Genomic DNA, 25673 nt, shown 5'->3' with positions numbered 1-25673 from the left:
AAAATAAAAAATAAAATTAAAAAATAAATAAAAGAAAAAAATTAAAAAAAATTTTTTTTTCAACGTTTATTTATTTTTGGGACAGAGAGAGAAAGAGCATGAACGGGGGAAGGGCAGAGAGAGAGGGAGACACAGAATCGGAAACAGGCTCCAGGCTCCGAGCCATCAGCCCAGAGCCTGACGCGGGGCTCGAACTCACGGACCGCGAGATCGTGACCTGGCTGAAGTCGGATGCTTAGCCGACTGCGCCACCCAGGCGCCCCAAAAGAAAAAAAATTTTTAAAAAAGAATCAGCAAAAAAAAAAAAAGCCTCCTAGGATTCTGATAAGGATTGCTTTGAATCTATAGATCAATTTGGAAAGAGTTGACATCTGAGCCATATTAAGTCTTGCATTCCATCATACAGCTTATCTCTCCATTTATTTAGGTCTTCTTCAATTTATTGTGGAAATCTTGTGTACTTTTCAGGGTATAGATCATGCACACTTTTGTCAACTTTATCCCTAATTTACATATGTCCAATTTCCGATCTTTTTGCCAGTATGTAAAAACCCGATCAAATAATTTTGTACGTTGGCTTGTATCTTGCAACCTTGCGGAGTTCATTTGTTAATTTTAGTAGCTTTCTGAAGATTCCACCAGCTCTCTACATAAGCAATCACACAGTCTGTGCATAAAGACAGTTTTATTTTTTTCTCTCCAAAAAAAGAAAAAGATGACACGAGTGGATTATCCACTTAATTATGGTATAGTGCAATGCAGCCATTATATGTGATAGCCCAAATTTCCTACTCAGCATAGTGATAATTAGGATACATGTGACAAAGCAGGTAACAAAACCAGGTAGGGAGTAGAATCCCATTTTTATAAAAACACCACATACACAGGGAGACAGGGAGAGTCAGAGACAAGGCTGAAGAGACAGGTCCCAAGTGTTCACAGGTTGGCGGAAGGGACCGTGGAGTGTTTTTCTTTCTTTCTTTCTTCCTTCCCCCTTCCCTCCCTCCTTTCTTCCCTCCCTTCCTTCCCTTCGTTCTAATGATTTCTTTACTTTGCTAATGTTAAAGACAATAACCAAATAATGTCATGAAAAAGAAATGACGTTTGTGGGTTCAAGCCCCACATTGGGTTCTGTGCTGACAGCTTGGAGCCTGGAGCCTGCTTCATATTCTGTGTCTCCCTCTCTCTCTGCCCTCCCTCACTCATGCTCTCTCTCTCTCTCTCTCTCACTCAAGATAAATAAACATTTAAACAAATTTTAAAAATTATCAGTTGTCAGGCATGTGACATTCTTCTGTTCGTGTGTGTGTGCTAAGTCTCTGAGACCAGGTATGTGAATTACACACTCACTCGCAGCATACCTCGATTTGGACCGGCTGCGGTTCAAGGGCATAACAGCCACATGTGTCTGGAAGCTACCGCATCAGACAGGGCAGTTCTAAAAACTTTCCTAGATGACCAGAAGTGTAGACAGAGGCTGAATCAAAACTGCTGGTCCTAGGATTATTTGTAATTGAAAATTAGAAGGACCCAAAGTGATCTAATTATTACAAGGTTCCATGCAAATGTCGGTCTATGAGGCAGGGATTTTTCGTCTGCTCTGTTCATTGCCGTGTTCCCAGCATCCAGAACAATGCTTGGCACACAGCAGGCACCCAATACACGTTTCCGGTTGAATCGGTTCATGTATACACACATATAATACGCGGATACACCTCTCGATGGTGTGATTTGCAGTGACTAAACATCCAACACACGGTATTTGCTGTTCTTTTTATTGTTATTGACGAGAAATTGGACTAGAACTCTCCCACTAGGAAGACAGAATACAGTTAAGGCTCTCTGGTTGTCTCTCAGAGAACATTGTCAGAGGTCAGGCTGGGGTAGGGTGGGGCTGCAGGGAACGTCATCTATGATGGGTTGAAAGACCACCGAATGAGAGAAGAGTGGGGGCCGGGAGACCTGGATTCCGATCTGAAGTCTGACACCCATTCACCGCTGCTTTGGGGGCTGCCTTCTGCTATCTGGATCAAGGGACTCCCCCCACCTCCAAAATGAGGGGGCTGGTCTGGATGATTCTGGAGCCCTTCCCCCGAAGATGGGCTGGCATTCAGAGGATGGCACACGTCCAGTCATCTTTCTTCTGGGGAATGGATGCTGCCAGGCCCGTGCTGAGGTTCTCAGAGGGTGCAGGACGCCATCCATAATCATGGTACTGATATGTCCTGTGTTCACAGGTAAACCAATCGTTTGGATAGTCTTCTTCAGGCTAAAAGGGTAAAGCACGTGATCACATTGCAGAGCTGATCCTTCCCCCCTTGGCACTGGGTCTCAGTGAGCATTGACAGTGTCACAGGCCACCCGGATCCCCCTGGAGGACGGACAAACAAGTCCCAGCTGCTGGGGAGGTGGGCAGCAGACAGACTCCTGGCCTTCAGGGCCGCCTCGGCTGCAGAAAGCCCCGTGTCCAAGGCGATGCCCATTCCTGAGTTGCCCACATTCAGGGACTGGTCCATGGGGGGTCTAAAGGGCTGACCACCCCAGACTGCGGCAGGGCAACTCTGAAGGCCACGGAGCCCCAGGACTCCCCCACGGAGGGGCTGGCCGAGACTCACATAGGGGCACACCCCCAGCTGGACTTCTCCCTGCGCCCACACCTGCTTCCTCCCCTTCCTTTCCACACCTGTTGGCTCCGATGGTTCTCCCCTAAAACACTCCTTCCCCGGGGAACCCACCTACAAGGTCATCAACGTCACCTGCTGTGCGAAAGACTACGGCCCTGGTGTGGGGGGTGGGGCAGAGATCCAAGTTCAGGCCCTTCTGCCTCTTCCCGGCTGTGTGGCACGCCCACGTCCCTCAGCAGTGCGGAGTCTCCCGTGTGTGGGATGATACGCGTGGGGACGCTCAGAGCACGGCGGGCTGAGCGCTGGCACTGGAAGCCACCAACTTTGGATCTCCGCTCCACCGCGGGAGCTCCCGCGCTAAATGTCCTTGAGCAGGTGACTCTCTGAGCCCCTCTTCTCATAGGTAAGATGGGAGTAGGAAACACGCCTCAAAGGGTGTTGTTTTCATGAAATAATGTAGCCATCCGTTTGGGACAGAACCTGAGCCCAGAGCAAATATTCACTAAACGGTGGCTGTTATTGTTTATTATTATTCGCAGAGGAAGGAGCCCACGGGGGGGCTGTTGGAAGAGTTGCCTCCGGCCAGGGTAGTGGTAACTAAAGAATGAACTCTGGGGGCGCCTGGGTGGCTCAGTCGGTTAAGCGGCCAACTTCGGCTCAGGTCATGATCTCACGGTCCGTGAGTTCGAGCCCCGCGTCGGGCTCTGTGCTGACAGCTCAGAGCCTGGAGCCTGTTTCAGATTCTGTGTCTCCCTCCCTCTCTGACCCTCCCCTGTTCATGCTCTGTCTCTCTCTGTCTCAAAAATAAATAAATGTAAAAAAAAAAAAAAAAAGAATGAACTCTGGACAAGGGATATGCAAATCCCAGGAGCCCAGCGAAACGGGGCTAAGATGACGGAGAAAATGGAGCGTATCCTGAAACTGTATGACTAGGGGACCCTGGTAGCAAGAGGCTACTTCTTTGGAGAGAACGTTCTCCAGCAGCATGCGCCACACGGTGTGGAGGAGGTGGGGGGCGGGGAAGGACAGCAGAGGGGAAGCCGAAAATCACCTGCACGTTCCACGAGACCACCGGAGACCCATCCCTGTTGGTAAAGCATGGGTAACCCAGCCAGACTCTGGCCTCTTCTGCCAGCCGCTGCCAGCTGTACCGGTCTTTACCGGCCACGTTTCCTGTAGGGTCGGCCGGGTCCAGAATCACAGGCCTGGAGAGTAACAGTGACAGAGGGACAGGTGAGGAGTTAGGGCTGTGTCTGGGGGATGAGAGCCTCCTGGCCCAGGCTGGGACTCAGGGCGGGAGTGGGGGGGCGCTGTTCCCCTGGGGGCGTGTCCTGACTGCCCTGCCCCCCCTCCCCCCCCCCCCCCCGTGGCGGGTGGTGGGCAAGGGGAGAAAAAGCCTGGCCCTTGGGTCTGACAGGCCTGGGTTTGAATCTCCCTTCTGCCCTTTATTAGTCGTTTGCTCTTGGGCAGGTCAGTTGACCTCTTTAAGCCGATTTCCTCATCCGTGAAATGGGGAGAGCAGAGGACACCTGTCTCATAGGACATGATGTGAGGGTGGAGACAGAACGTGGGGAATGTTCCGCACAGGACTCGGAACGTAGTAAGAGGTCGGTACACGTTAGCTGTAAGGACCGTAATTTTTTGCTTACTATATCAGAATGCGTTCGTCTTGCCGCAAACTCTTAATCCCTCGGGGCAACGAGCATTGTTGCTGTAGCTGTTGAAATTTTACTCGTGTTTTTGTTAAGGTTTAGGCAAGCTCCTGACTTCTCAGAACCTCAGTTTGCCCACCTGTAAAATGGCTACATACTGCCTGCCTCACAGGGCGGGAGGCTGTAGGTTCAATCAGATGGGCAGTCGTAAAATGCTCAGCACGAGCCAGAGAAGATGATCCGTGAGCACGGAGCCCTCCCCCTCACCCCCACTTCCAAGGTGCCACAGGGCACCAGGGGTTCCTTTCTGTGGGGAGCCGACCCACGTGGAGGTGTAGGGTACCTGGATTTATTGAGCTGTCTCCTCAGGTACTGTTTAATGATAGGGTTTTCAAAGTCGTAATAATTTGTCCAGTAGATGCAAAGCTCCCGGTAGTTCAGGACCAATATCAAGACGGTCTGGAACCCCCGAGCGGTGCTGAAATCTGTCTGCTTGTTCCCACGCTCCCAGGCGTAGACGGTCAGGAGCTCCAGGGCGTACTGGGGTGGGAGTGGCTTCCCAAGCTTCTCCTTGCACTGAGGAGGGGGAAAAGACCATCAGAAACATGCGCTTGTCCCGTCGTGGCACAAAGCACATCTCCCAAGGGCCAAATCCGGCCTGCCGTCTGCTTTTGTCAATAACATTTCCTTGAAGTCAAAGCCACGCCCATTCATCTGTGTGTAGCCTGTGGCTGCTCTCATGCTACAAAGACAGAGCTGGCTGGTTGAGGCAGAGACCACGTCCGTAGCCCCCAGAGTCTGAAATGGTCACTACCTAAGGCATTTGGAAAAGTTTTACTGACTCCTGGTTAAGAGCTTGAGCTCTGGATTATGCGTGAGGCGGGTTCGAGTCCGGGATCCACCAGTGTCCAATTCCGAGAAGACAACTCAGACCCTTGGAGCCTCATTATTCTTACCTGCCAGGTGAGGGGTAATAACACCACCGACCCCGAACGGATACTGTGACAATTAACTGAGAGGAAGAACTTGAAGTGTTTCTAAGAGCCAAACAAAAGTCCCTTTGGAGTAAGATCGCTAACCCAGAGCGTCAAATGATTTCACAAAGAATTTATAAGTATCATGACCTGCACGTAAATGACCAGGTACACGAGGAAACGAGAAACCAAGAGTAATAACCAGCAGAAGAAAGAGGAAATAGTAATAAGTCCACAGAACTTTTTTTTTTTTTTTTACGGAAAGTAGTTAAAAAATTTTTTTTTAAGGTCATTTATTTATTTTGAGAGAGACAGAGACAGTGTGAGCAGGGGAGGGGCAGAGAGAGAGGGAGAGAGGGAGAGAGAATCCCAAGCAGGATCTGCACTGCCAGCGCAGAGCCCGATGTGAGGCTCGAACTCACAAAACTGTGAGATCGCGACCCGAGCCGAAAATGAGAGTTGGACGCTTAACCGACTGAGCCACCCAGGTGTCCCAGTCCACAGAACTGTAAATATTGAAGGACCAGATAGAGACTTTGAAACAACTAGGAATATTGTGTTTAAAGAAATGAAGAGCTTGAAATAGAGAAAATTAGAAGCCGTAACAAGTGGCATGGCATATTTGAAAATAAATAAAATAGAAATCATAGTATAAAAAACGATAATAACTGTAATGAATAAGTCAACAGCAAATTAGACACAGTTTGGGGAAAATTAGTGAGTTGGAGTGTATATTAGAATGAACTATCTGGAAAAAAGCACGGAGAGACAGAAAGATGTAAAATACGGAAGACAGAATGAGGTCTAACATTCATTAACTGGAGTTCCAGGAGGCAAGGAAGAGAGAGGAACAGTATTTTAGGAGAATGGCTGAGAGTTTCCAAACCTGATGAAAGAGATCCATCGGCAGATTCAGGAATCCCAGTGAACTCCAAACAGGACAAGTGAAAAAGGAATCATCATGAAGACACCTCAGGTTGAAATGAAACGAAATCGAAGACAAAGAGAAAAATATACATGCAGCCGGAGGAATCAGACAGTTTACCTACAAAGGGGCCACGGTTAGGCTGACAACTGACTCGTCACTAGTGACACCAGAAGACGGAGGAGTGACGTATTCCGTGTACTGAAATGACCGCCAAATATATGGCAAAAATACCCATCGGCAACGAAGGTAGAATCAAGACATTTTCAAGCAAACAAAAACTAAGAGTTCATTATCACAAGACAGTCACCAAAAAAATCTCCAAGGGGACATACTTCAGGAAGAAGGAACGTGATCCCCGGGGGACAGTTAGAGACGTAGGAAAGAGCTGACAGTGAAGAGCGTAGTAAATATGTGGATAGATAAAATGAGCACTGATGTTGTAAAATAATAGTAGTGCTTTGCGGCCCTTGAAAATATAGAGACTTGAAATATACAACACAAGTAGCATGTGGGTTGGAGATGGTGATGGTGGTGGTAAGTGGGGTTAAAGGACGGCCAGTTTCCTGTATTGCTTTCCAGGAAAGGAGAGGGAGGGAGAGGGGAAGGGGAAGAAGGGTAGAGAGGGAGAGGAAGGAGGGGGGAGAATAAGGGAGGGAGGGAGAGAGGGAGAGAGGGGAAGGGGAAGAAGGACAGGGAGGGAGGAAGAGACAATTTTTTGCAGGACCATCTCGTTCATCGTAGAACAGTTAGTATCCCTGGCTTCTTCCCACTAATTGTCAGTAGCATCCTTGCCCCCGATCACCATGGTTACCAAAAAGCATCCTCATGAACTTTCAATGTCCTTGGGGCCAGTGTTACACTTGTCGAGAACCACTTTTGTAAGTTCTAAAATGCTCAGGCTCCATGATCAAATTTCCTAGATCGGCAAACTTCAGGTGTCTAGCAAATAAGTGATTTCTTGCTTTGCCTTGAAGATAATTTTTCAAGTAGGAAGGTTATCCTTAATTGCTTTCTTTCACCCAATTGCTCATCCAAGAATATACACGTGTATTATAAGATGTATATTACTTATCAGGCAAAGTCTTCAGTCGGAAGACCCAAGTTCAAGGCTTCGTTCTGCTCCTTATTAGCTGAAAGAGCGATCTGACTCTTACTCCTCCGGTAATACAGGCTTGATAATGATACCTCCCCTCGCTCAGCTCACAGAATGACCATGAAGATTAAGTGAGGTATAGGATGTCTTAAAGTAAATGGAAATGCGTATCACATCCACAAAAGATTAAATATGATGAGCCTGGACAAGATGAACACATACTACATGCTTTTATTATGTGCACTCTTGCAGTGGCTCAAAGGAACCACATCCATGAGGATCGGCTGTGCCAGGCACCATGTCACGTTAGGCCACGTTGCCCTTCGCAAATGAGAAAATAAGAAGCACAGAGAGGTTAAGTTGATGGCTCAAGGTCAGACAGCCAGGGAGCAGACAGAAGTGTGTGTGTGTGTGTGTGTGTATGTGTGGTGATAGCATTCATTAATTTATTCAACAATTACTTACTGAGCGCCTATTATGTGCCAGGCGCTGTTCTAGGTTCCGGAGACGCAGCACTCAATAAAACGCACAAACCCCTTCCTTCGTGTACATTTTTAGCGGGAGAGACAGACACTAAACAAACACATAAGCAACTGCAAAGGTCCAAAGGCTGGAGCAGAGTCTTGCTGTTGGAGGAACGACAAGGGAGGCGGCATGGCCTGAAGGGCAGACATGGGGGTTCAGCGAGGTCAAGGGCAGATCCCGGGAGCCTCGCAAGGTGCCTGGGACCCAGGCGACAGCGATGGAAGTGGTGACAATAAATGAATTGCGGGTATATTTTAAAAATAGGACCAACACCATTTGTTGACTGGTGGGATGGAGGTGTGCATGTGAAGAGGTCAAGGTAGATGTACGTTTCAGGCCAGAGTAACTGGCAGAATGGGGCTGTCACGTGTTGGGATGGGAAAGACTGGGAGGAGTGTGACACCCTGGGTCCCCTGGCACCTGTCTCCCCCCTTCCTACCCAACCCGTCCTCCTCCTTCTCTCCTTCCCCACACATCCCCGCCTCTCCCTCGCCCCATCCCTCCCTCCCTGTGGGAAATAGGTTCAAGGATTCCTTACACTTACCTAACGAAGCTGAGGGCAGAAAGCCGGCGCCACAGGGTGAAAGCGCCCGAGGTTAGTTAGCGAGATATTGTCACAGGGTCACGAGTAACTTGCTACAGGAAGCTACTCTCCATCTGCCGCCGACACACTAGTGTGCTCTGACCACAACGTCAAACGCCCCTCGCCCCCCAGACTCTTTGCTTCTTACACACACAAGTTCATGCTTTACTATCTGATTGTTTTCTGCACATTCACCACGTGTGTATGATCTTGAGCGCTCAACAAACACGGACACGAAATCCCTGCTCGGGGCCCTCGTCTCTCCCCAGACATTAATTAGCCTCTCTCGTCTTCATTTCTGTGTCTGCTCTCTCGCTGGACAAGAGAGAGCTCCAGATTCCTGATCTGAGACACCTCCCCTTCCCCCCTCCTCTCCTCCCTCCCCTCTCTCCCTCATCTCCTCCCTCTTCTCTGCTCCCCACACCTCTCTCTCCTCCACCCTTCCCTCTATTCCATGCCCCCCTTCCTTCTCTCCCTCCTCCCCCCCTCCCTTCCCCCTCTCCCCTCCCTCCCCACCCCCCCTCCCTCTCCTGGTCCTCCTCCTTCTCCCCTCCCCACATCTCTCTCTCCTCCACCCCTCCCTCTATTCCATGCCCCCCTTCCTTCTCTCTCTCCTCCTCCTCCTCAGCTCCCCAGACAGAAGGAACTTACCAGTTGGTACCAGTGCTTCACTAGGCGGATGAGGCTCTTCACCTTGGTCGGACGCTGCCTCAGGAAGTCTCGCTGCAGCTCTGTGAAGCAGGTGGAGAACTCTCCCTCTAGGTCCAGGTCCTGGCACTCTTGGATTAGCTTGATGTAGACTCTGGGGTCAGGTCTGTAGGTATTGGTCCACTGCCCTGTTAGGGACAAATCCATACGTAACTCTAAGATGTTAGCATCTCTGATGTTCGTCCGGCCACTCTGGGGCTCACTGGCCGTGGGGTGCGGCAGAAAGGGCGACGGGCCGAGCCAGGGGGCCCGAAGCCCGTCCCCAGCCTTCCCTTCTCCCATCTCTTCTGCCAACCCACCTCACCCCGAGGTGAGCCTCCTCACTGGTTCCTCCACAGCCCACTCTCGACCCAGAGAGGACTTTCAAAACCAGCTCACACCGCTTCCTGCTTCCCACATCTAGAATAAAACCCAGTATCTCCACCGTGGCCTAGGAAATTTGTGGGATCTCACCTCCTACCTTGCTCCCCTGCCGCTCCTACCTGGGGCCTTTTTTCTCTTCCTCAAACCTGCCAAGCTCACTCCTGTCTCGGGACCTTTGCACTTGCTGTTTCTTCTTCCTGGATCTTCCCATGGTTGGCTCCTTCTCATCCCTCAGCTCCGACGACGACGTCACCTCCTCAGAAACCCTCCCTCATCAAAAAGCCCTCCCCCTGCCACCTCCCGGCCGCTCTCCATCGTATCACTCTGCAGGCATCATTCCATTTATCTTGCTTCTATACTTAATGTCAGGCTCCAGGATAGAGGTTCCTTGTCTGGCTCATTCGTGGCCAGGGAGCAGTGCCTGGTACACAGTAGGCACTCAATGGATAATCTGTGTTTATCCTTGTTGACTGAATGTCTCCCAAACTCCGGTCGTGCCTCTCTTCCCATCTATTCTCCACGCTACCGTTGGACTAGGTTTCTAAAACACAAATCTGACCAGGTTACTCCCCTACTTGAAACCCTCCCACAGCTGTTCTGTTGTGTTCAGAAGAAACCCTTGACCAAGGAGGCAGGTTTCCGCAGGATCAGCTCTCCTGGCTCAGTTCCCGCTCACTCCTTCCCTGCCCTCTCCACTCCCCCCCTGCCCCCTCTACCCTCCCCACTCCCTCCCTGCCCCCCATCCTCCCCCCTCCTTCCCAGCCCTCCACGCCCTCCCCACTCCCTCCCTCCCCCCTTCCCTCCCTCCCCTCACTCTCTTCAGTGTCCACCAGTTCCCCCAACACATCCTCCTCTTTTCTCATCTCCAGTCCTTTGCTTGTGCTGTTCCCTCTGCCGGGCACGTCCTTCCTCCCCTTCTCTCTCCCCCTCTTATCTCTTTTGTAACCATCGTATGCCTGCGCCCAACACCGGACGTGGCAACAAGGAGAGATTCCCAAACTTTCTCATTTCCCGGTGCCTTTAGAGTTTCAGTATTTTCCCCAAGGGTCCCCTCCGCCCAAGAGGAGTTCCATGCACGGGGCTCAGTCTACAACTGAACAGTGGTGGTCCGTGCGGTGTCCCCCAGACGGCATTGTGTGTCCCTCAAAAACTTAAAATCTAACCTACTCCGTGTGCTCCCCGTGAGTGTTTTCACTGTGGCGTCCTGGGGTGCCTCGGCCTACGGTTGGGGAACTCACACTCTTGAACACCTACTATGCGCCAGGCCCCGTGTGACAGCTGAATGCGGATGCTCGCTCAATACTTAAGAGTAGGACATAGGTGGCACGGTTTTGCCAGCTTTCCGAATGCGGAAACTGAGCCCCTGAGAGGTTCTGCTTCCTGTCCAAACGCGGCTGTGGGTCGTCGATATAGACTCCAGCCCTCAGCACAAGTCTGGCAGGGTTTCCTCCTGTTTGGGGTAATAGATGAAATTCACGTACGGACCGCAGGCTGGATCTACACTGCCTCCCTTTCAGAAAGCTAAAATTTACACACTTTGCCACAAGTAGAGGCGGCCAGCCCAGAAGGTGTTCCGTAAGGGACGTCTTGCCCCCAAATTGCGCCAATTTGCTACTTAATGTCGCTCCTGTGGCCGGTCGTGACCTGATCCGTTCTAAGATCTCGACCCACCCCCTTCGAAGGGATGCCCCGTCTCGGTAAGACTCTCCGACTGTGGGAAAGTTCTGCTCTGAAATATGAAAAAAGAAAGCAGCCCTGTGGTGGGACAGAGGGGAAAGCCCTTGCGTCTGTGGGCGCTCACCCAGGACGTCAAAGGCAGGCAGGACATCAAACTCCACCCCCTCCTGGAGCTGGGGGGACCTGAGCACAAAGCTCAGGGCCCGGGGCCTCTCCCAGTGCAGACTCTGTACTTCAAACTGCACTGCAAACGTTTCCTCTTCTTGACAGGCTTCCAGCTGCCTCTTAATTTCCCGGATGAACGTTCCCCGGTGGTCAAGCTGCTCCTGAAAACTTGTGAGGTTACTCAGAAAGACCACGAGGTCGGCGTCGGATCGGCCTCTGAGGGTCGTGCCTTTGCCCGAAGAGCCACCCTACGACAGATGAGGAGAACGAGAACGGACATTTACCGAGAAGGGAGGGCCTCCCGAACGAAGATGATGAGAGCGGCCACTAACATTCTAGAGCATTAGCCACTGATCTGAGGGCATCGCCAGTCTTAAATTTTTTTTTTTCAACGTTTATTTATTTTTGGGACAGAGAGAGACAGAGCATGAACGGGGGAGGGGCAGAGAGAGAGGGAGACACAGAATCGGAAACAGGCTCCAGGCTCCGAGCCATCAGCCCAGAGCCCGACGCGGGGCTCGAACTCACGGACCGCGAGATCGTGACCTGGCTGAAGTCGGACGCTCAACCGACTGCGCCACCCAGGCGCCCCGGGATCGCCGGTCTTAACTCCCATAATGCCCTCAGCCTTATGGCTGACCTACACACTCTTGTTACCAGCTCCCACTTTACAGATGGGGAAACAGGTGCTCAGAGAGGTGACGCAGCGGCCCGGGGGGCACAGCTTGTAGGTGGCACAGATACAATTCAAACCCCGGCTGTCTCCTTCTCCAGTCTGTGTTCTTTACACCCTGTCCTTTACTATCTTATTACAGACTGCAGACCAGCCCTTGCTGGGTGGTCTACATGCATTATTTTACTTAATCTGTATACAGCCCGATAGGGCACTGGGCATGATGGATGAGGAAACTGAGGCACAGAGAGGTGAAATGACTTGCTCAAAGCCAGTAGGTGCTATCTGCTTTCAAAATTTATACTCTCTCTTTTTTTAAGTTTATTTATTTATTTTGAGAGAGCGCACGCACCTGTGTGCACACATGTGCAAGCTGGGGAGAGGCAGAGAGAGAGAGAGAGAGAGGGAGAGAGAGAATCCCAAGCAGGCTCCGTGGTGTCAGTGCAGAGCCCGATGCGGGGCCCGAGATCATGATCTGAGCCGAAATCGAGAGTCAGATGCTCAGCCGACTGAGCCACCCGGGCGCCCCTCAAAACTCATACTCTTAACCAGCTCATGATACTGTAGAAATGGTGAGTCCCCATTGCGGATGGGGGGAAAAAGGGAACCCTCCCACACTGTTGGTGGGAATGTAGATTAGCGCCGCCACTGTGGAAGACGCTGTGGAGGTTTCTCAAAACATTAAAAATAGAAATACCATAGTATCCAGTAATCCCCCTATTGGGTATTTTGCCCAAAGAAAACGAACACACTAATTTGAAAAGATACATGCAGTCTTATGTTTACTGCAGCATTATTTACAATAGCCAAATTATGGAGGCAACCCGAGGGTCCGTCCACAGGCGAATGGATAAAGAAGATGTGTATACACACACACACACACACACACACACACACACACAGGACTGTTACTCAGCCATAAAAAAAGAATGAAATCTTGCTATTTGCAACTACAAGGATGGACCCAGAGGGTATTATTATGCTAAGTGAAATACATCAGATGGAGAAAGACAGATGCCGTATGAATTCACTCATGTGGAATGTAAAAAATAAAACAAGCAAAAAGAATAAATTAATTTTTAAAAAATTAAAAAAAAAAAAAAAAGGCCCGGGGCGGGGGTGCCTGGGTGGCTCAGTCTGTTGAGCGTCCGGCTTCGGCTCAGATCATCATCTCATGGTTTGTGAGTTCGAGCCCTGCGTCGGGTTCTGTGCTGACCGCTCAGAGCCTGGAGGCTGCTTCCGATTCTGTGTCTCCTCCTCTCTCTCTGCCCCTCCCCTGCTCATGCTCTGTCTCTCTCTGTCCCAAAAAATAAATAAACGTTGAAAAAAATTAAAAAAATTAAAAAAAAGAAATTAAAAAAAAAAAAGAATAAATAAACTTAGGGGCGCCTGGGTGGCTCCGTCGGTTAAGCGGCCGACTTCGGCTCAGGTCATGATCTCACGGTCCGTGAGTTCGAGCCCCGCGTCGGGCTCTGGGCTGATGGCTCAGAGCCTGGAGCCTGTTTCAGATTCTGTGTCTCCCTCTCTCTCTCTGACCCTCCCCCGTTCATGCTCTGCCTCTCTCTGTCTCAAAAATAAATAAACGTTAAAAAAAAAAAACTTAAAAAAAAAAGAATAAATAAACTTAAAAAAATTAAAAAAAAAAAGAATGCTAGTTTATCACAGACGTTGAAAAGCTGAGCATCTGGGGAGACAGCTGGTGCCTGGACCCCCTTTATGGACCCCAGAGCGCTGTCCAGCTCTGTTTTTGCAGAGTATACACTTTACAGGGGGCAATACCAACAACTTTTCAGCCACACAAAGTCATCAGAACATTTAGCTGTTGTTGGCTGGAGAGGGGCTCTGGAAGTCATTTTGTCAGGAAAAAACAAACAAACACAATGCAGAAATGGTGAGTCCCCGGCCTGGCCACTAATCAGCAAATTGTTTACTAGAGCTGGGCCTCAGTTTCCCTATCTCTGAAATGGACGCGGCCGAGGATGAGGGTTCCTAAGCTTCAGTCAGGGCATTTGTTTAAAAGCTACAGGTGGAGGGGCGCCTGGGTGGCGCAGTCGGTTAAGCGTCCGACTTCAGCCAGGTCACGATCTCGCGGTCCGTGAGTTCGAGCCCCGCGTCGGGCTCTGGGCTGATGGCTCAGAGCCTGGAGCCTGTTTCCGATTCTGTGTCTCCCTCTCTCTCTGCCCCTCCCCCGTTCATGCTCTGTCTCTCTCTGTCCCAAAAATAAATAAACGTTGAAAAAAAAATTAAAAAAAAAAAAAAAGCTACAGGTGGAGGGGGGCGCCTGGGTGGCTCAGGCAGTTGAGCACCTGACTCTTGGCTTCGGCTTAGGTCACGATCTCACGGCTTCATGGGTTCGAGCCCCGCATCGGGTTCGCGGCCGTCAGCGCAGAGCCTGCCTCAGATCCCCTGTCCCCTCCCTGTCTCTGCCCCTCCCGCGCTGTGCTCTTTTAAAAATAAGCATTTAAAAAAATCACAGATGGAGGGTCTCACCCCAGAACCTATTCTGACAGGCTATGGTCATATGTGCTCGCTATGGCTAAGTCAGAAACCACCTGCCCTGAAGACCCGAACCTTTTGCTCTCTCTCTGTCTCTGTGGGAACTCTGGCCCACTCAGCCACCCCTTCCCCAGGCCAGCAGGCTTGGGCTCACCTTGACCACTTTGGACACCCGCACGGGGTGTGGTGCATCTTGGAAACACCTCTCCTTCAGGAAAGTGGAGATGATGTGGACGGCTTGTCTGACCTGCCTGCGAAAACGTGTGTCTGGTAAGAGATAGTCTTCGATGAACTTGTCCAGATTCCCGGCAGGGATGTCTTTGAGGTTCCACCCCGACATGATACTCAGGGCAGGCACAGCAGAGCCTGTGGCGGTGGAGCTGGCTTCTTGGAGCTGGCTTCTCGAAGCTGCTAACCTCTGTCCTGCCCGCTGTCTGAGTCAGTTAGTTTCGTTTCCTGGGAAGGGAGGGGCTTAGCCTAGCGAACCCGCCTCCCACCGGGAAACCTACCCTCTGGTCCTTTAAGGACGTCAGACCTTTAAGGACGTCTTCAGACTGTGCTGTTAAACTCCTGCACTTCAACCCACACTCATACCTCGCCTGGGATAAATCATAATTAAAAAACTGATGTGTGGTTTCCTGCTTCGTCTTTTTTGGTTGCTGACAAAATTGTTTTATAGTCTCTCGTGAGCTTCACGGCAGTATATGCACGTTATAAAATGGAAAAGAAGTCAGAGAAATCAGGAAGCATACAGACCATCCGGGACCCTAAAACTGAAAAATGTCCACTATAAAGGCTTTGGCATAGATCTTTTCAGAGATTTTTCTAGGTTCACACACACACACACATACACACATAGACAGTTACAGTTCTGTCTTTTTTTTAAATGTTTATTTATTTTTGAGACGGAGAGAGAGAGAGAGAGATATTAGAGAGAGAGAGAGAGAGAGAGAGAGAGGGAGAGAGAACGAATGGGGGAGGGGCAGGGAGAGAGGGAGACACGGAATGGGAGGCAGGCTCCAGGTTCTGAGCTATCAGCACAGAGCCAGAAATAGGTCTCAAACTCATGAACTGTGAGATCATGACCTGAGCCAGAAGTCGGAGGCTTAACTGACTGAGCCACCCGGATGCCCCCCCCCACAAAACTCTTTTTTTTTTTTAAGGCATCACGCTATATACATTTTTCCTTTGGACTAATAGGCTGAATTTCTTGCAGTGGTTTCAGGTTTACAGAAAAGTTGAGCAGAAAAAGCTCCTGTAACAGCGCTCCGACCGGCCTTAAGGGACAACTTGCTTCTTCAAGCTTCTGCGCTCCTCGGTTGCTGACCTGAGTCCCTTGGTCTGTGGCAGAACTCAGTTTCCCTGAAACTTGCAGACCACCAGGCTCGAGGAGAGAAGGACAGAACTTGCCCAGGCACGAGGCTGACCAAAAACAGCTGTCGCGCACGCCAGCCGTTCTGCTCAGGGGCGTGTCGGAGTATAAGTCACCGCCCGGACACCTACTTCTCCTGCCCACAGCCCCCCTCCCTCTTCCCCTGCCTTCCCCTTTAAAACCCTCTGGCTTGGCCTGGACAGGGAAGATGGTCTTCGAGACATCAGTCTACCACCTTCCCGGGTTGCCGGCTCCCTGAATAACACAACCCTCCCTTTCCCCCCATGATGGGTCTCCTGAGTATCGACTTTTGAGCAATGAGCCGCCGAACCCGAGTGCGAAACCCATTCTCTGTCCAGTAACAGATTGCGGCGAACAGCCAGGAGCTGTGTGTCTGACTCTCCAGCCCCCCCGGGGACTCCCCGAGACGAGCCGGAGGCCCACTTGTGCGTTTCCTGAGCTGGTGGCTGTCACAGTCGGAGCCAGCTGCTGGTGGCCAGCCGACCCAGCGGGACCCCTCACTATCTGGGAGGAAAAAGCACCCCACGCTGCTGGGCCACCTCCTTATGAGGCTCAAACTGAAGCACCTCCCAGATCAGCTTTAGGGGGCCTAGGGCTCCCCTGGACGTAAAGCTCCAACCTCAGATTAGCCCACAAGGGGCCCCGGGGAAACTGACGGGAGTCCGCGGATGGGCTTTTGAGCGGACACAGGTGCAACATATTAGGTATCAGAGCTAATTCAAGGTTGTTGGTTTAATTAAAACAGACATGTTTTTGGAGGTATCGGCATCAAATATAATTCAGATAATCAGCTTTTATTCGACCTGAATTTATTAGTTAAATTCATGTTGATTCTGTTACAACTTACCAGCAAAAAGGACTTAAAAGGATGATTTTTGTCTGTCTCGGGAAGTTTTCCCGGGGAATTGTTAAGAACAAGTACATTAAGGTTTTTTTAATGTTTACTTATTTATTTTGAGAGAGAGAGAGAACACAAGCAGGGGAGGGGCAGAGAGAGAGAGAGAACACAAGCAGGGGAGGGGCAGAGACAGAGAGAGAGAGAGAGAGAACATAAGCAAGGGAGGGGCAGAGAGAGAGAGAGAACATAAACAAGGGAGGGGCAGAGAGAGAGAGAGAGAGAGAGAGAACACAAGCAGGGGAGGGGCAGAGAGAAAATCCCAAGTAGGCTCCACACTCAGCACAGAGCCCATCAAGGGGCTTGGTCCCAAGACCGTGAGATCATAACCTGAGCCGAAATCAAGAGTCAAGGACGCTTAACCGAATGAGCCACCCCAACGCCCCATAAACAAAGTTTTAAAAAAGAGTTTATAGCTAAACATTTTTTAAAAGAGATTTTGTTTTTAAGTAATCTCTACCCCCAACTTGGGGCTCAAACTCGTAGCCCTGAGATCAAGAGTCACATGTTCCATCTACTGAGCCAGCCAGGGGCCCCTATCTATAAACTTTTATCTATCTAAAACTTTACAGTTTTGCCAGGGTAAATGGTAAATTGGATTGGGGTACCCGGGGGGCTCAGTCGGTTGAGCGACCGACTTCAACTAAGGTCATGATCTCGCGGTTTGTGGGTTTGAGCCCCGCGTCGGGCTCTGTGCTGACAGCTCGGAGCCTGGAGCCTGTTTCAGATTCTGTGTCTCCCCCTCTCTCTGCCCCTCCCCTGCTCATGCTCTGTCTCTCTCTGTCTCTCGATAATAAATAAACGTTAAAAAAAAAAGTTTTCTAAAAAATGATAAATTGGATTGAATTCACTGGATATCTAAGTCTTTTCCAGATAAGATAAAAGACCGAAACATTAATTACTGAATGTCGGTTTTTCTGCTTTTAGCCTCTTACTGTAGGGGAACTAAAGGTACTTGGGTCCAGGGGTGCCTGGGTGGCTCAGTCGGTTGAGCGTCTGACTTCGGCTCAGGTCATGATCTCATGGTTCAGGGGATGGAGCCTGATGTCCAGCTCTGAGCTGACAGTGAGGAGCCTGCTTGGGATTCTCCCCGTCTCCCTCTCTCTCTGCCCCTCCCCCACTCACACTAAGACTGGACAAAATTAGCTTTAAAAATACACTGGTCTAAAATTAAATTTTGGTTTTTCTCTCTCTGATAAAAATACAGGATTTTTTTGGATTGTTGGTCTGCCCTTGGTGAGAAACTCTAAAGCTTTTTTTTTTAATCTTCCCAGAAAAACAAGGTTTCTGTATTTGTTTCTACTGAGCCCTTGATTACTTAATAAAACTGAATCTTATCAATATTAAAGGAGCTAAGTTTTGCCCACAACTATATACCCTTGTTATTTGCCTTTCAAATCTCTCGTTGCCGCCTTGGTTAAATAAATATTTAAATATTAAGTTTTTTAATTTTTTTTTTCAACGTTTATCTATTTATTTGGGACAGAGAGAGACAGAACATGAACGGGGGAGGGGCAGAGAGAGAGGGAGACACAGAATCGGAAACAGGCTCCAGGCTCCGAGCCATCAGCCCAGAGCCCGACGCGGGGCTCGAACTCCCGGACCGCGAGATCCTGACCTGAGCCGAAGTCGGACGCTCAACCGACTGAGCCACCCAGGCGCCCCCAAATTCCTAAAATTTTAATATGCCCTGGCATGATGTCACCACTTAGAGTTCTAATTATGAAAGTGTTGTGTGTCACAAAAAGAACCAAATTTCCTTGTCAACTGCATCAGAATAAACTCTCATCAGATTTTTAACTGTAGCAGGATTCTCGCACACGGAGTTGTGACACCGAGGCTTTTCTTTCTAGGAAGCGGCTTTGTTCTTGCCGGCCCTGCTCGGTTGGGTTCGTGCCCAGAGAACTGAGCCCCGGATGCCACGTGGGGTAGTTTTTAAAGTATATTTTCTGTTTCCTTGTCTCCCATATAGGATAACACAGAAACACGTAGTCTGATTAAGTGGTCTCACGTTGCAAGGTCATGAGGGATGTTGTCACGTTCACGCATAGCCGGGTTACCTTGAGGCTGGTTTTGTTTTGTTTTTAATTTTCCCCTTTCCTTGGGGAGGGGGCCCTACCACATAACCAGGGCCATTTTTTGAGTCTCCTGCCATTTACAGTTATTGTTCTGATGCTCTTGCAAACTATGTTTCAGCTTCAAGGAAATTTCACGAACACAACTTTTAACACACACAGGCGTCCGATATCCTTAAGGTCAGAGAACTAAACTAAGCATTTCTAGAACTAATAGAAAAGCTCCACTCAGAACAAGAATGAACAACACGGGACTGACTGCATGGAGGTAGAGGACTAGAGCTTCTTACGATTCTTGTTTGAAACGTTGCTGGTTCTCCAATGTTTGTGTCACGGGAGGGTGGGCGAGACGCTGGTCCTTGTCTCACGGAGTGGAAGAATGAATCTCGAGCACAACAGAGAGTGAGTACAGCGATGGAGTTTGAGAGAAAGTATGAAGCTCTCAAGAGTGCGGAAGGTCCCGACGGGGTAGCCACTGAGGATTTCTGCCCCTGACTTTTTACTGGGACCTTATCAGAAAGTTTGTGAGACTCCACCCATGGCATCTAGCCCAGGCGGGTCCGGAATACGTTTATCCTTTTTTTTTTTTTTTTTCTTCCCCCAAACCCTGCAGCCTGCCGCCCAGGGGGTCCCTGATCTCGCCCTGCCTAATGTTGACTTTTCCCCTATTCATTTGCACTTTCAGATTTAAGGAAACCTTTTCTCTTAAGATAGCCATGACTTCCAGAAATTTGACAAAATATTCTTTTGTAAAGAAATGGAAACATTTATCTTTTCTCCCTGCCCGAACCTTCCAGAAGTCGGAAACTCTCAACGAGTGTTCTTTCTTCCATGACAAGCATGAGGCTTTGACTGGAATGTCCTATTTGAGAGAGATGTGCCCAGACTCAGAAATGGCCAGACGGTTTTAAGGAACAACGGTTCACTTGGAGCCAATGGAGCCCCTTGGAAATGTTAGCCTCATACCTTGCTTCCAGAGTTGTCAACAGCCTTACCAGGTGCGTAAAGGATGTCACTTCCTGGTGGATACAGGAACCTCAGGAAATTTTGGAGGACCTCATGAAGAGAGGAATTCACCTAAATCTACTGGTGTTACAGGTGAATCAGACGGCAAATATTTGGCTCGGCTCTTGGCCTTAACGTTGTTAAAGGCTCAATCTGAATTTCTTTATAAAAAGTTCAGCAGAGCAGATTAAAAGGAAAAAAAAAAACAACCCATAGGGTCAATCACTGTTCTTGCTGTGCTTATGTAAATAATTAAACCTGGACTTACTTTACAAACATATTAGTATTAATTTGGCTCTCTTTAATAGGAATGAGGGTGACTTTAGAGAAAAAGATTATGTTTCAGTAACACCGTGGATGTTAGATTCTGGTTCTGGCTGATCATCTTTGAGTGTTGGTTGTTTGCCTATAAAACCGGGCTGCATCCTGAATTCTTTTGGTTGCTGCTAGCCGGCTGTGCGAGAAAGACGCCATATTGATTAGCAATGTTTGCCATGAGCACGGGGCAAGGTTAGCAATGTCTGCATTGAGCACAGGGCAACAGTGCCCCCTGCCACTTTTGGGGGTGCGGTATGGCCTTAGCTGGTACCTCTTTCCATCTGGGGGCAGCTGGCTGATTTGTAGGAAAAACAGACGGACGTTAGGGCAGCGGTTTGCAAAGTCACCATGGGCGTGGGAAGCGGAAGGCCATAAGGCGTCAACCAGGAAGTATGTTGGAATGTACACCTTGTCCCCAGGGCGCAGGAGAGTCTGGGGGTGGGGTGGCAGGGAGAGCATGGGTAGTTTGAAAAGAAAATCTCCCCAGGTGATTCTAACACGCCTACTTCTTCCCCAGGATTGAGAACCCCCCTTTTGGGGGGGAAGAAAAAACTTCTAACATGGCCTGGATGGAACTGGATGACTCCTTCTGGGAAGTAACCAACATTCCCGATAAATTGCTTCAACACTTTCGGGATAGATCATAGGGAGATTAATCATCCTTCTGGGGAGTTAGTTACCTCCTCAGCTCACTTTTAGGACCACCGAAGGCTATCTGTGAAGGCTCCTTGTAGGATGGAAGGTTCTAGAACACAAAGGAGGCATTTGATGATGGGTGATAGTATTAGCCACTGTGTTAAGGACACTGTGCCGGGAGTCCCATGAAACAGGTTCTTTCCTGGCACTGCTGTCGTGAGCCGTTGGGTGTGTTATTCCCTTTCCCAGGCTTTGGGTAATTCCTCTGTGAGATAAGTGAGTTGATTGGACTAGGCCCTGGCCCAACTCTGTCGTCTCTTTGGGCATGATCTGATTCCACGTGACCTTGGAATTTTCCCAAGGTTGGGCTAGAAGAGAGAAGAGGAGGGTTTGGGTACCAGGGAACAGCATTCAGCCATCACGGCCAGAAACCACATCTGTGTCCCCAAGGGCTGGAACGTAGCAGATACTCACTAAATACTGACTCTCCCAATAGCATCATGGGTCCTGACGGAGAGGAAGCACTTCCAGAAGCCAGAAAGGAAAACCCCAGGCCAGCCAGCTTTCCTGGATATTCCTACTTTATTTTTTGGCTACATCATCACTAAGAAAGGCAGTGGGAGGTTCTGCATGCACTGGAGGGCGTGTGTGGATTCTAGGCAGGGAGGTGGTTACATTTGTCGGGGACAGCGTGCACCCAGACCGGGGACACCGTGAGCTCGCCGCATGCCGATTCCAGCGCCCACACCAGCGTCGGGCTTGAGCAACACAGCCAGCATGCTTTCTCCTAAGGGCAACCGTGGGAAGGAGGTGGGCTGAGAGTGGGTGCCACGGGGGCTGACAGAGAGACAGGGTCAGGGGGCAAGATGGCAGCGAGGAAGCTGTTGGCCATCTTGGGGAAGGGGAAGAGCCATCTCGATGTTTAGAAAATGGTTATTCGAGGCGAGAAACCAGAGTCTTCCGATGAGTTTGTGCAGGGAGCTGGGGGTGGAGGCATTGAATGGAGAGGTTCAAAGGTGCGTCTGGAGAAAGGGAGAGCGTTAGTGTCCATCTGGTGATGTCTATAGATGATGGTGGGCGGTTAGACTGAAGGAGGTGATTTCCACAGGGGTAGACAATGGAAACGGGGGGGAAAAACACAAGCCTTTCTCGTGGGGCAATGAAGACTGCCTGACCCCAGCCTCAAATTTATAGCGTTCATTCTCACTGCTTTTTTCCTCCTTTCCATTATTATTTTTTTTGGGGGGGTGGGGAGACCGACCGATTCATGATGGGACAATGGCCTTTGGCATCAGTATCTGTCACTGTCGAAAGCTTTCCATTCATGATGGTGTTTTCTTCCCCTGACAAACTTGGTGAAGAAAGGGCAAGAGACACAGAGACTGAGACAGAGCCACAGACAGAGAGATTCAAGGTGATTCTGAGTGAGAGACAGGATCCCAGAGATGCAGAGAGTCAGCGAGTGCTAAGGATGCAGTCGTGTGTTCCTTTAACTGACGGCACAGGGGGGAGGAAGGCTGGGGGCTTTGGAGAGGCCCCCTGCCCCCAGAGCTCTGGTTTCTAAATGCCTTTGGCACCTACTTGGGGAGCCCAGGGGCCGAGGAAGCCCTCTACAGGAGGTCTACACAGCTCCCGGGACGTCGCCAGCTGCTGGCCCAGCCCAAGGACACCCGGCCCTGCCGGCAGGAGTGGAAGTTTTGAGAAGCACGGCCCAACTGGGACTTCCAGGCTGCGCCAGTTTGGGTCAAGCTGGTGAGGGGCGAGGCTGGGTGAAGCCCTTGGAGAGAGAGAAAGGAGGAGGGGAGAGAGATGGACAGGGAGAGAGGAGCGTGAGGAGGTGAGAGAGTTTGGTGGGGTGTAGGGCCCGGGAGAGGGGAAGGGAGGTCGAGGGACAGGGTGGGGGCGCTAGAGAAAGGGTGTTGGGTTTTGCTAGGAAGCAAGTGGGGGGGGCATCCTGAAAGAGGAGGCTACCAGATCCCGTTGGGTGTTCCGTGCGCCCATTTCTTGATGCATCTGGAGCCAGGAGGCCGTGTTCCTAGTCACCGGGGAGTTTAAACCCGGTGGTCTGTTTTCCTGGCCATCGGCGGGGGGCGGGGGGTAATGCTGTGAGGGGCAGCCTGGCCTGGATGCTCTGTTTCTGCTCCAGTGCTGGTCCTCACAGCCTTGTCCGGGTCTGCTGACAACTGAGGATATGCGCAGACACGACACAGGAAACGCAAGTGGTGTGTGTGTGTGTGTGTGTGTGTGTTCGAGGCTAGGAGAGTCTAAAAACAGTTCTAAATGACGAGTAACCTTTGCCGTTTACCCAGAGAGGTCATTAAATTCCAGCCTCCTTGTCAAAATCGCCCCATCCCTCTCCCTGCTGCCCCATCCTAGAGGGACCAGAGAGGGGCTGCACTCAGGGCCCGCACCACAGCATCGCAGAGGGAGGGAGAAGGTCTTTGGCAGTGGTGCCCAAGGCGGGGGGGGGCACCTCAAAGGCAGGTGCAGGGAGGGGAGGGGCGGAGGAGGCGGAGAGAAGAGGGACCGGAGTGCAAAGGGCAGCTGGGGTAGGCGGGTGGGTGAGCTGGCATGGGGGTGGGGCGTGGAGCTGGGGACCTGGCGGGGGGCATCCTAATCGCTCGACACGTGGTTCTCATTCTGTAGCTGGTGCCAACGCTCAATCTTCTTGTCCTTGTTTTTCAGACACTCGTACCAGTGTTTTAAGCGCTCTCCCTTGGCTGAGATCCCCAGCTGGCAGCCTCCTGGAGGACGAGATAGGGAGACAGGAGCAGGCGGTCAGAGCGGAGAGATGCGTGGGACTCTCACTCTGGACCCAAGTGTCTATCTGGGGAAAAACTGCCACCAAGAAGTGACCCCTCCAGCAACCTGGGATCCTTCTCTGTGGGGGGCTGTCGTAATGACGCTGTGGTTACTGCTGGCCTTCTCTGCCTGTGCACCAGCTCCTCAGGATCCTGCCATGGCTTCCTATTGTAGCATCAGGTCATAGCTTCGCGGCCTCATCTTTAAAGACCTTCTGTGAGTGACCACCCCGCCCGGCGAAACTTCTCCCCACTCCTTCTGGGTACTCCACACCGTGGCCTATGCTGCGGCCTTTGCCCGGGGCCCCCTCCCTTGCCCCGTGTTTACCGGTTGTTCTTCCTCATCATTTGAAGGGATGCTGGGAAAATTAGAACTTTCCTCCACGACTTGCAAACAGATCAAGGAGACTTCCTTTGCGCCCTGTTTTCTGAGGCCACAGACCCCACTCTCCTCTGTGATTCGATTATGCACTAAAGATGATTTGTGCAGCACATAACCAATCGTGACCCAATCGCCCAGCTCTGTAAGCCCTTTCCTGTGAAAGCATCCCCACGTTGGACCCAAACCAGTACCATGGGTCCTGACTTGGTGTTTGGGCAATGTAGCCACAAAAGACAAAGAATGCCCTGACCCGCCCCCCCCGCCCCCCCCCCCCTCCCCAAGAGAAGCCTGGGTAAGGCTCTTCTCTCCCCGGAGGATGGGCTTTTCTCTGGGAGCTGGGAGCACTCACCGATGTAATCGTTGGATTTTCCAATGTCGTAGTCCCAGACCGAGATGTCCAGGGACTTCTTCGCCAGGTCACTATGTTTGATGTCATAGAAGAACTCCTGGTTGCAGCAGAGGGAAGACAGGTGAGTGAGAGGGTCCTGAGCCCTTAGAATCAGAAGCTAAGAGGCTGAGCCCTAAGGGTTCGTGGACCAACGGGAGGCCCTAGAACTGGGCATCTGGGAGCAAGGGGGCCCTCCTGCTCGAGCCTTTACCCCAGGCCTGACAATCCCCTTTCAACAAACACTCTGTATAACGAAGTCCCTCAAGCCCTCAATGACTCTGTTTGAAACAGGAAGGCTGATGGGGCTTTTCTAAGAGAGTTGCTCCTGGCCAAGTTTACTTGAAGGCAGATGGCCCGTGAAATCAGTCCTTCCATTCTGGTAGCTTCTGAAGTGGGTTTTCCTTTCACTCCATCATTTAGAGATTAAGGATAGTCGAGGGCCCTGAGGCTAACGTGAGGGACAGGTGCTTAGGTTTCCAGATAATCTGACTTTTATATAACGTTTCTGCCTAACTATAAAATTCATTCACATTCACCATTAAAACAAACAAGGAAGCTAAAATAAAATAAAACCTAAACACCAAAACTTGCAGTCTAACCACCCAAGAATAGCCACTGTCAACATTCCCTGTGTGTGACCACATTAAAGTATGTTTTTAAAAGTTAATATGAATATTCATTTGAGTATTATATTATATGAAACATTTGAATATTCTATGAAATATAAAATAAATATACTGCACTATGGCCTTCTTTTCCCACTTTGTAACATATGATAAAAACCAGCTTAGCGGGGTGCCCGGGTGGCTCAGTTGGTTAAGCGTCCGACTTCAGCTCAGGTCATGATCTCACAGTTCGTGAGTTTGAGCCCCGTGTCGGGCTCTGTGCTGACAGCTCAGAGCCTGGAGCCTGCTTCACATTCTGTGTCTCCCTCTCTCTCTGCCCCTTCCCTGCTCATGCTGTGTCTCTCTCTGTCTCAAAAATAAATAAACATTAAAAAAAAATTAAAAGAAAAAAAACAGCTTAGCATGTTAGCAAATATTTTTCTGCATCACCATTTTAATGGCTTCATTTAATGGTTGTGTGGCTGTTCCTTAACCTAATGCCCAACAGTTGAGTATTTAGGTTGTTTCCAACTTTCCACGCCGTTAATGATATGAGAAAAGGCAAACAGCAACTAAGTCATTGCGTACATCTATGACAGCTTACTTAAGATAAATTCCGAGAAATGTCTTTCCGAGTTTGTAAAATTTTAAGATAGAGAGCAGTGGGTGTATTCTGTGATGTCATCTGTGATCAATAAGAAGCAAGCCACAGGG

At 50.2% G+C, this 25673-nt stretch overlaps 2 protein-coding genes across 6 annotated transcripts in view; both read right to left on the bottom strand.

Annotated features, from left to right (window-relative positions):
* Positions 1-1759: 1759 nt before the first annotated feature.
* LOC122470243 (2'-5'-oligoadenylate synthase 1-like) lies at positions 1760-14911 on the bottom strand. Its single transcript, XM_043557658.1, has 6 exons — positions 14616-14911; positions 11252-11540; positions 9031-9215; positions 4620-4852; positions 3676-3829; positions 1760-2269 (listed from the first exon to the last, which is right to left on the bottom strand). Exons 1-6 carry the CDS (start codon positions 14799-14801, stop codon positions 2111-2113), a joined length of 1206 nt encoding a protein of 401 aa, XP_043413593.1. The 5' UTR covers positions 14802-14911; the 3' UTR covers positions 1760-2110.
* A 6435-nt stretch (positions 14912-21346) lies between these two features.
* The window catches only part of RPH3A (rabphilin 3A), a 273122-nt gene continuing 268795 nt past the window's right edge, over positions 21347-25673 (bottom strand). For 4 of the 5 annotated variants that reach the window (XM_043557655.1, XM_043557654.1, XM_043557653.1 and 1 more), the window contains 2 exons: positions 24316-24412; positions 21347-23527 (listed from right to left, as the gene is read on the bottom strand). In XM_043557655.1, coding sequence (XP_043413590.1) covers positions 23397-23527; positions 24316-24412 — 228 coding nt within the window. In that variant the 3' untranslated portion in view covers positions 21347-23396. The remainder of the gene's footprint in view (positions 23528-24315; positions 24413-25673) is intronic. The other variant, XM_043557656.1, reaches the window with a different exon arrangement.

Source organism: Prionailurus bengalensis, chromosome D3, assembly GCF_016509475.1.
Source record: "Prionailurus bengalensis isolate Pbe53 chromosome D3, Fcat_Pben_1.1_paternal_pri, whole genome shotgun sequence".
Taxonomy (NCBI): domain Eukaryota; kingdom Metazoa; phylum Chordata; class Mammalia; order Carnivora; family Felidae; genus Prionailurus; species Prionailurus bengalensis.
The sequence above is the reverse complement of the archived record's forward strand: the minus strand, read 5'-3'. Positions and strand labels throughout refer to the sequence as shown.